An 11044-nucleotide genomic window follows, 5' to 3' on the forward strand; every position below is an offset into this window, starting at 1 on the left:
GGAGGGGAGGGGAGGAGGAGGTGGAAACAAGCCAGAGCTTCTGCCTATGGGTATCACTTAAAAGTGCCTGGGCTTTTGGGAACGGCAGCAGTCCCCAGAGGAGTTTAACGAGGGCATCCTGGGTACCATGTGAGTGAGAGGTGCCTATCTGGGGTAAGGGTCATGGGCTGTGCACCTGGCTCCCCCACTCAGGAATTTGCAGCCACTCTCCTGCCTGGCAGGAGACACAGAGACTATGGCTGAGGTGTCTAGAGGTCAGCCTAAGTTCACACAGTTCACACAGTGGAGACTTCCTCTTGCAAGAGCCTTCCATCTCCTCACCTGCTGGGACAGCTTGGCTGCAGCAGCTGCCAGCCCGGTCTCAATGGAGGCCACTCTGGTCCCCTCACGCACAGGCCTGTCTTGTCTTGGCACCGATGGACCGACCCTGGCTGTGGAAGAGACCAGGGAAAGGCCAATGAATCAGCTCTGCAGGTGGTGACCCATTCGTCCCAGACCATCTCTGAGTCTGCGGGTAGATGCCATGAGCATCTAACTCTCTGGATGGGAAGTTGCACCACATCTGCTCTCCCCAGGATGACGCCACACTGGAGTATCTATGCGGCGGTATGGGAGGTCCAGCAAACTGGACAAGGGAAGCCGGGTAGGCGGGGGACCTCGAAAGGTAGACAGGCCTGATCCCATTCACCACCCCTTCATGTTTTGGGTGCCATTCCTAGATCTTCCTACAGAGGAGAGGAGGGGCCTCAGGTGACAGAGTTCTAGAGAGAGGGTCTAGGCTCAGGGATCCCAAAACGCCAAGCAGAGCCACGGCCAGGGCCCTATGGGGGAGCCAACCCATCTCCCTGGGAAATGCCTAGAGCCACACCTATGTCCTCAGTGGCCACATATCAGGTCCCCAGCCCCGCTCTACCTGTGGGGCTGTACGGGGCATCATCTGAGCCTTTCCTCTTCTTTGACCGGGACTTGAAGACGGGGTTATCTTCATCAGACTCCAGTGAGGGGTAAACTGAGGAAGAAGCAATAGGAGATCAGCCCCTGAGTGGTCGAGTGCAGCCAGGGGAGGGGAGTGGGGCTGCGGTGGCCCAGTGACCTTTCCTAGTGGTGGCCCCAGATCTGTCCTTGGGTTCTCAGACCTGATGTGCAGTTGAAGCTGCCATAGCAAGAGCGGTCCACTTGAGGCAGGAGAGTGACCACACAGACTGCTCCCCACCCCCACCCCAGGCTGGCTTCGGGAGCCTGTGAGATGCAGTCCTTCTGGAGGTAGCTGTGGCAGCAGTGAGAGACTGAGGGGATCAGCCTGATTCCACTCTATCTCAAGTTCCAAGACCCAAGCAGACTGGGAGGAGGCGCCTGCCCAGCAGCCTGCATGGCCACTGCAGAGCTTCCCGAGCTCAGGACTCCCCAGCGACTCCTACACTGTGGGTCTTGCTTCCCTGATCGGCCAGGCCAACTGAGAGACCTCCAAGACTGGTGATTCTGTGGGTAGCAGCAGGACCTGGCACCTTACACCCCCACAGAAAGAGCACACCCACAAAGGGGCGCAGATCTCTTCAGCCTGGGCAGGGCACAGCCCCCTCTCAGAAGGCCTTCTTCACAGTGGAGAACAGTCAACCTCTGGCTATCAGGAAGGCCCTGGACTAAACCGGAGTCAACCCCGAGCACTAGGAGCCTGGACTGGCACCTTTGACACAAGTTGGAACATCTCCTGACATGGGGCGTGAGAAATCAGGTACCTGTGTCGGGCAGGCCCTGCTGGTAGGAGGCATGGTGCCTGTACCCGTTACAGAAGGCCAGAGCCTTGTTGGTTTCTGACCTCACATATGACCGAAGGTCATCCATGGGTGGGGCTTGGTTTTTCCATCTTACAGATAGGGTGGGAGCAATGACCCCCTCCCCCACACCCCAGAGACTCTGTCACTGATAAACATTCAGCTGCATGGACATCCATCAGGTCAGAACTAAATCCACCTGTGACCCAGCGGGACCTAGCAGAAGCACAGCCCAGGATCAAGAACAGGTCCCTAGAGGATCTGAACATGCCTGTTTACAGCAGCCGACACAAGAGCCCAGGAGTCCAGGGATGACACATGCATGGACTTCCTACACAGAGTAAAGAATAGTACTCAGTCTGAGGAAGGAAGGAAGTCCTGGCATGTGCCACAGCATGCACGGGTCCACAAAAAGTCACATGTTATACGATTCATTCAGGTGGTGTGTCCAAAATAGATCCACAGAGACCTGAAGTATGTGACAAGTGGCCAGCGCTGGGGAGGGACAAACTGTGGGGAGGGACAAAGTTTCCTTATAAGAAAGATATTCTCAATTGGAGCATGGGGGTAGTTACCCAGGCCACAAAATGACAGGCTTCCAAAGGGTAGTGTTGTATTTCGTTTCGTTTGAGATAAGGTATCACTGTATAGCCCTGGCTTGCCTGGAACTCACTATGTAGACCAGGCTGGCCCAGAACACAGAACAGAGATTCACCTTGTCTGTGCCTCCAGAGTGTTGGGATTGAAGACCTGCACCACCACACCCCAGCCCAAGATGGATTTTAAAGACCCGACTATAGCTCCAGGGCCTCTTTGACGCGTTCCTAGTCAGTGCTGCCCCCTATAGGCAGCAGCCCTGCCCTGCAGCCACGCTCACCATAGTCTGAGTCCTTGAAGCAGGCATCCAGGTGATCCTGTTCCTCGTAGTCCTCCAGATCCACACTATTCTTGGCAGTCCTCTTCAGCAGGCGCTTGCCTGTGCCTTTGCTGCCACCACCAATCTTCCGGGCACCATGGGCTGCCAGTGAGCCACCCTTGGCCTGCCCAGTACCCCATGTGGTCTGCAGGCAGGAGTCAGAGGCCTGCAGATTGGCCATGGAAAGCATTCCCTGAATGGCTTCCTGTGTGCTGGGGGAGGCAGGAGGCTGACTGGGGACAGAGAGAAACAACAGCATTCAGCCATGGCCCTCGGCTCACAGCCAGAACACTTGGACCACAGACTAGAGCCCACAGCCCACAGTTTGCAGTCCAAGGTGCTATAACTGCAGGCCAAAGCCCTTGGCTGGATACTCGCTGGCCCAGGCAGCCAGCAGCTAACAGGATGACATGGCTGGAAACTTCACAGTGGAGAAGGTCTGGCAGGCCCCTCTGTACACCCAGTCACACTCCAGGGAGGGAATGAGGCCTTGGGATGGAATAAGGACACACACCAGAAGGCAGATGGGATAAAATCTTGCACCACAATGCAACAGTTCTCACACCTTTTGTGTTGGCCAGAGGTCCAGCTGTTAGCTCTCTATGCTCTTCCACAGCCTGACCTCAGTCCTGGCAAGGGACATTCCTTTTCTGCAGTCCTACACTGAGAACGAGGAGTCCCCACATTTCTCCCATGACACACCCTTCCAAGGTGATGCACGTCCAAGTATGAATCCAGACCCTCATCTACACCTTCCATCGACACCCACACCCTCACCAAGCCCACACCTATACCTGTACCCCAGCCTCATCTCTACCTGCACACGTGTGCGCACGCACGCGCGCACGCACACACACACACACACACACACACACACTCACCTACATCTGTACTCACTCTCATCTGTATTTACACCCCCGCCCGCATCTACATGTGCATACACCTCCATCTACACATGCACCTACACCCTCATCTACACCTCATCCTCATCCATGCCTACACCCCCATCTACACCTACACCCTCATCTACACCTATACCTCTTCTATACCCACACCCTCATCTACACCTACGCTCTCATCTACACCTACACACTCATCTACACCTACACCCTTATCCATGCCTACACCTTTATCCAAGCCTACACCTTCATCTACAGCTGTGCCTGCATCCAAAGCTCTGTCTACACCTGCACATACCCTCATCTACACCTGTACTCAGCCCTGCACCCTCACCATGTACACCTGTACACACACACGCACACACGCATGCACAGACCATCTCTATCTGTATCTACACATCTCTTGGTTAGGCACAGCCATGCCTGGGCTTAGCCAGGCTCCCCTCTCTGGGTCCCTCCATGAAGGACTGACCACAGGGCTCCATCTGCAATCCTCTGCCAAGTCCTGGCTGCCATACTCTTTCTGCACCTTCCTAGCAATGCCCCTGTCTACTGCCCCACGCCCTCATCTCCCCCTGGGTACACTGGTGCCCTGCCTTCCAGAAAGAGCATCCCAAAGTGGGTTCAGGGAGCAGTGCTCACCATCATCCCACAGACCTGAGGCCTGGATGCTGTTGGACTGCAAAGAACCCAGGGGTTGGGTCTCGAGCGGCTTCTGGGTGGTCTCCACAATCTCCGCCAGGCCCTCGGACAGGATCTAGCTCTGGCTTCCTCAGGGCCCTGTGCTGGCCCAGCCCACTCACCTCCTCCAGCCTAGGCTTCCCTCCTGTCTGGGCGAGAACCGCCCGGACAGCTTTAAAGACACCCACACCTCAGCCCTGTCAGGAGGGTCTGAGTCGGGGAGCGGCACAGGATCCAAACGGCCGAACGATGCCCAGGTAGAGAGCCGGCCGTGAAGACCTGACCCCATGGGAGCGCCCTCTGGGGATTCTCTGGTACTCACTCTAGCTCAGACAAGCCCAGCCTAGAAAAGAAAACACTACCAGTATCAGGGACACCTGCTACCTGAGCCACTTAGGTGGTCATGGTCCAGAGGCACGCTGTCTCCTCCCTGTAGCTCTTCTCCAGAGACCCCTTTAGTTCCCAGCATTTCCCTTGTTCTAGCCTGGGTACCAGGGAACTACAACCAAATACCCGGAGCACCTCTAGGAAGGCCTTTGCAGGAGAAAGCGGCAGAGCCTCTGAAGAGAAGTTGTGCTAGGAGATGATCTCATGGCAAGCTCAGGACCAGAATCACAGTGATGAACAGCAGTGTCAGCACATGGCATTGCAGCCAGAGATCCCCCTCCAGCACAGTATCCTCTCCAGCACAGTACCCCCTCCAGCACAGTACCCCCTCTAGCACAGTATCTTCCACTAACATAGTATCACCTTCCAGCAGTATCCTCTCCAGCACAGTACCCCCTCTAGCACAGTACCCACTCCAGCACAGTACTCCCTCCAGCACAGTACCCCCTCTAGCACAGTACCCACTCCAGCATAGTACTCCCTCCAGCACAGAACCCTTTCCAGCACAGTACCCCCTCCAGCATAGTACCCCTGCCAGTACAGTATTCCATTTCTAGCACAGTAGCCCCTCTAGTACAGTATCCCTCTCCAGCACAGTACCCTTTCCAGCACAGTATCCGCTCCTCCCCCATGTCTCCCTCCTTGCTCAAGATGGCTCATGTGTGAGACAGTGCTTCTGGGAGACCTCCTTATGTACAGGCTGAAGGACCCTGGTAGAAGCTCTAACAGGGACCTAGGAAAGCTACTGTTCAGAAAATGAGGGTTCTAGAGAAGGTCCTGGTGGGGGTGGGGCAGAGTTGGAGAAATGGAACAGCCCTACCGAGACTGGATAGGCAATCTTGGACAAAAGTCATCTCCTAGGCCAATACTCCATGGACTGAGAGACATTTCCTGAGCCCGAGGAGAGGGAAGCCAGCGGCTCCACAGCCCTCTCTGAAGGCTGCCTTCCAAGCCAAAGCCATAATGGCAGGCCAAGCCACACAGCCCTGAGTTCTGCAGAGAGCCTCCCTCGTTAGCCTGCCCTGCCCTGTGCACAATACAGGGCTGTGTCTCACGGGACAGCGGCTGTCCTGGCGCTGTCCAGCTGCGCCAGTTTGGGGACTTTGCTGAGCATGCGCCGGAACAAATACCTTCAAGGCGTAATGCTCTATCTTGTCCTCGACCCTAACCACAGGGACAAGCCAAGATACGCACTGCCAGGGTCCTAAACACTGATGCTGGACCCCCATGAGAACCCATGTGGACATGAATTTCCCACCCATGCCATCTGGGTGACCCCAGACCCAGCTGGCCTGGCTATCTACAAGGTTGCCGGAGAATCAATGAACGAAGTTTAACTAGTCAGCATGGAAAATAATACTTTAATCCTCCAATTACCATACCTAAATCCCCTCCTTTTCCCATGGCGGTAGACACCAAGCAAAACCAGCCACAGGAAATTAACATATTTTCCTCCGTTTTCTTCAGCTGTTTTTTTCCAAACAGTCAGTACTTAAAACAGTGCAAATGGACCATCAAACACTGACCTGTGCTCCAACTGGGAGACTTTGGGAGAGGAACTGCCTGCGGCTGGCTGTGGGGGCTGGCTGGCCTCTGAGGCACGTGTATCGACACATGTGGGGTCTGCAAAGCACTCTCCCCAGACTTGGGGCACGGGGCCACAGCAGCTCTGGTTTCTCATTAGCAGACAGCCCCTTCTGGCCTCATAAATAAGGACTCAAATACCCCCATCTGCGTTCTGTCTCCATGCCACCCAGAGTTCTCCCTCCACAGCACCCAGAACAGGGTACCGAGGCTAGGGCTAGGTTCTTGGTCCTGTCTACCCTTATTCTGGGTGATACCAGGCTCACCCTAGGTTCCAACTTCCCAGGTCTGAGGAACTTTCCACTGAGGTCATGGGAGACCCAGGGTACTGGGGAACAATTCTCCTGGAAGTCAGGCATCCCCACCGCCAGAGACTGTGTGACACCCTGCACAGGGTCACAGACCTGTGTGGAGGTGCTCCAATAAGAAGAAGCCACAGCCAGGCTTCCCCCATGTGTTCACCAAAACTCTCACTCTATCATGCCAGACTAAGCCAGGACTCTGTGCCCAGAACCACACACGCCCCTCCCACCATGCCTGAGGCTGGGTGGCTGTGAACATGATATTGCATTCAAAACAGTAATCTATGAAATGAAATATGGCCAACTAATTCAGCAAAAGCTTGTTTCAATCAAGCCCTTCCTTAATCTGCCTTCCCAGAATCTCCCGTCATCTACAGGAGGCCTGACCTAGGCCTCCACCTGCTGGAGCAGCCTCAGAGTCAGGGTGAGTGGCCGCCTCGGGCAGTCATCTAAAAAACAGCCCTGGCGGATGAAAGAACAGGAAGCCCGGATGGGCCCGTGGGGTTCTTCCCAAATGAGGGACCGCCACACACAAGTGGACATAGCCCAGCACCCAACAGCTCTTTAGTAGCTCCAAGTTGGGCCCCTGAGTGAGGTCAGCCCGGAGCCTGGGCCTGCCTCTGCTGTCTCCAAGCTGTGGGCCATGGGATGTCTAAGCTCCCTAAGCCACAGGTTCCCCAACTAAAGTCTGAAGCTGTCATGAGACTCGAGAGCTGAGAGGATACTACTGCTCCTCCACGACACTACTGTCGTGGAGGGTCTTGCGGGGGGCGGAGAGGGGGACATAGGCTGTGCCCCATCAGTCACCTGTCAGTGCCACATCTGGAAATGCCACTAAAGCTTCAATGAGAGATAAACAACAGTCAAGTGCTTCAAATGCAAGTCAGCCATGCATGAATCTAACTGGGCCATCAAGAGAATGGGCTGGAGAGATGGCTCAGCGGCTAAGAGCACTGAGTGTTCTTGACTCCAGAGTTCAAATCCCAGCAACCACATGGTGGCTCACAACCACCCGTAATGAGATCTGAAGACAGCTGAAGTGTACTTATGTATAATAATAAATCAATCTTTGGGCCTGAACGAGTGGGGCCAACAGGAGCAAGCAGAGCCAACCAGAACGAGCGGGGTTGAGTGAGCAGAGGTCTTTTTTTTTTTTTTTTTTTTTTTTAAAGATTTATTTATTATTATATCTAAGTACACTGTAGCTGTCTTCAGACACACCAGAAGAGGGCATCAGATCTCATTACGGGTGGTTGTGAGCCACCATGTGGTTGCTGGGATTTGAACTCAGGACCTTCAGAAGAGTAGTCAGTGCTCTTACCCCCTGAGCCATCTCGCCAGCCCCATGAGCAGAGGTCTTGAATTCAGTTCCCAACAACCAGATGAAGGCTCACAACCACTTGTACAGCTACAGTGTATACTCATATACATTAAATAAATAAATAAATTAATTAATTAAAAAAAAAAAAAAAAAAAAGTCAAACGAAGCCTCTCCTTGCTGCTCCGCAAGCTCTCGACAATCAGCTGCTAGGGCCTGTCTGCATCCCACCGTGTGGCAGGGCCTGTACCCAGGGGCAGCCGTGTTCTGTGAATGCTGAGGGACGCAGCCAGGGCCCACCTGTTGGGGTTGTACTCCAGCGCGCCAACCTCCTCGCTGGCCTGCAGCAGGTCCAGGATGCCTGCCGCTGAGCTCCCGCTCTCCTTCTTCACTTTGGCATTTCTGCCTGGCTTGGTGTCCGTGTCGATGTGCAGAGANCCCTCGTCAGAGGAGTCGTCGCTCTGGAGCCGGGGACAGAGCAGCTGGTCAGGGCGGGCACTGGGGAGCGGGTAACTCTTCCCTTCAGGGGGAAACTAGTTTTAAAGAGTTCTGCACTAATGACTGCTACAGGGTAGTCTCAGGTTCACGCTATGGGTGAAGTCCTCATGAGACAGATGTGGGTGCCAAGCCTTCCCTAGGGTCCTCGAAACCACGAAGGTTGAAGTCGCCTTCACACCCTGGGGTCTTTTCCAAAGAGAGCCCCAGGATTTCCAACCAGGGTGCTATGACTATAAACCTCTGGCCTGGATAAGCTTATCCCAGCAGGTGGCTCAGGGGACTGGTACGTGTTCCTCCTGGGTTCCCCAGGAGACATGAGACCTCAGCCATGATCCTTTTCTGCTGGAAAGACAGCCTTGGAGGTCATCTTACCGTAAGACCCCAGCTGATGGGGAACCACTCCCTGCCATTCCTGTACCAGGGGACATGCTTTGGTGCATTTATCTCCCATGGGCAGGCCCAAAGGAGCATCTCCTTAGCCCTGGTGCCAGGGACTGAGCAAGACCATGTCCCTCTCATGCCATGGACAGCAGGAGGGTGGCTGTCCTTGCACATCAAGCACAAGCTTGCTGCAGAGGCTGTGGGAAGCGGCTGGGAGGCTCACCTTGTATACCGCAGAGTCCAGCTTTGGCTTCGAGGTGGGGATGAGGAGAGCCTCCTTCTTGTCTAACAAGAAGGACAAGTCCCTTTTGGGGGCGCTCTTCTTCCTTCTGATGGGAAACTCGTCGATCTTCAGCTCCCCGTCGTCTGATACATACTCGTACTCATCGCGCACNGGCTTGGCCTTGTCTTCCTTGAAGCTCTGCAAGGCCCCGAACACACCAGGGCTGCTCGGGGGCCTGAGGGCCTTGGAGCTAGAGTAGTAGGAATAGGTCAGTGGGACCCCAGGGCCCCGAGGCCAGCAGAACATAGACCCTCACAGGCAAGAAAGCCTCTGCCCGGAAGACAAGCAGCTGGTCAGAGGCTGTACAACCCTGAGTTTCCACTGTGGGAAGTCTGCTGATGGAGAGGGACAGCCTCTCATCTACAGCCTCTTCCTTGGTTCTGTGTCACCTGGTAGAGGCCCAAGACACACAGTCATGCACTGTAGAGAAAGATCTAAGAGTGAGTGAGCTTTGGTTCTGACAAGCATAGCCCACAACCCTCCTTTCCAGACTGCCAGAGTTTAAATCAAATCTCAGGTAAGAACAGGGCCAACTCTTGTGTCATTTTCTGCACACTTACTTTTGGAAAAGACATAAACAATAGCACTTCAGGTCTGAGCCACAGTGTATCTGAACTGGGCTATGAACTGGGCTATGAACTACTATGTATCTTTCTTCTCGCTAGGGAAAGTCTTGCCTTCCCCAGACCCGGCTTGGCCCTCCCTAGGTCTTCAGGACATACTTTTTTCAACAGGAGGGACAGCAAGCCGAACAGAAGGCCTGCAACACTGACAGACAGCATACCAGGCCATTGCAGCCTCCAGCAGTCTTGGGAAAGGCTGTCACCCTGCTGTCTTAAAGCTGGGTCACAGACACCACACCCATGCACACTTGTATATACAAAGCTCTATTGCCTCATTCATTTTGTCTGCATATTCTAAACTACATGGCCTTGTCATAAAACTAGAAAGCTTCTCTGGGACATTCTCAGGGACACTTCTACTGAAATGACAGAAGCAAACTCATCGTATCAGGATAGCAAGACCAGGTCCTCGTGGGTTCCACTCCGCTAGCTGACTTTATCCACTTGGGGGCCTAGCGCTGTCTCTCCATCATCCACAGTCCTTTTCCTCTCTTCTCAGAAAAGGAAACAGAGGCTCCCACTCTTGCAGGCAATGGGGATATCTCAGCAGAACATGTTTGTCACCTACACTTTGTGGGGATTATGGGTGTGACAGACATGCCTAGTGGTCACTCTTCCCATCCGCAACTGGAACCAAGACAGCAGGGCCATGCTGAGGCTCACCTGGCTCCTAAACTGGTGCCTTCCCTCTCTCCTGAGGTCCTTGGCACCCACACATCCCTTCCCATGGCACCCATCATTTAAGGCCATAAGCTTATGTGGAGCCACGAACCTTCTGGGTGTGCCCAGTCCTGCCCCACTGGCCACTGGGCTCAGTGGCTCTGAGTCCTGGCCCTCCCTCATATCCTCGGCATTAGCTCACGCCAGCCCTGCCATCAGGGTTTCCCTGCTGTCTAGCTGGCCCACACTGAGGCTGTATTCTCTATGGTCCCTGCAGCTGGACTGTTCTGGAAGCAGAAATGAGGATGTACCACACAACACAGTGGCGGTGAGTGAGATCAGTGTCTCAGAAGGGTGTCAACTGTACAGTGTAGTATGTATGTGTGGTGTGTCTGTGACATAGGGTGCACATGTGTGTACATGAAGCATATATGAAGTGTAGGATGTGAGATACCTGTGGGGTGGATGTGTTACAAATGGAATGGAATGGGCATGTGGTGATATACCCATAAAAGTGTGTGTGATGGTTTATGGGGGAAGCATGTCTGGTGTAAACAGTGTTGGTGGAGGATATGATGTAATATGTGTGTGTATATGTGTGTGTGTGTGTGTGTGTGTGTGTGTGTGTGTTACCATGTACGATGTCACATATACACCGCATGCAGACTCAAGTGTGATTTGGAATGTCCACAGGAGCGTGCAAGCGATGGATAAATATGGGAAGTGATGTGGACGCCTAT

General features: G+C 54.1%; 1 protein-coding gene across 1 annotated transcript in view; it reads right to left on the reverse strand.

Annotated features, from left to right (window-relative positions):
* Positions 1–255: 255 nt before the first annotated feature.
* Phf2 (PHD finger protein 2) overlaps positions 256–11044 on the reverse strand; it is a 66034-nt gene continuing 55245 nt past the window's right edge. Inside the window, exons 12-16 of the mRNA XM_029547370.1 lie at positions 8962–9272; positions 8160–8320; positions 2650–2921; positions 914–1009; positions 256–431 (exon numbers count right to left, since the gene is read on the reverse strand). Coding sequence (XP_029403230.1) covers positions 256–431; positions 914–1009; positions 2650–2921; positions 8160–8320; positions 8962–9272 — 1016 coding nt within the window. The remainder of the gene's footprint in view (positions 432–913; positions 1010–2649; positions 2922–8159; positions 8321–8961; positions 9273–11044) is intronic.

This window comes from Mus pahari, chromosome 16, assembly GCF_900095145.1.
Source record: "Mus pahari chromosome 16, PAHARI_EIJ_v1.1, whole genome shotgun sequence".
NCBI lineage: Eukaryota > Metazoa > Chordata > Mammalia > Rodentia > Muridae > Mus > Mus pahari.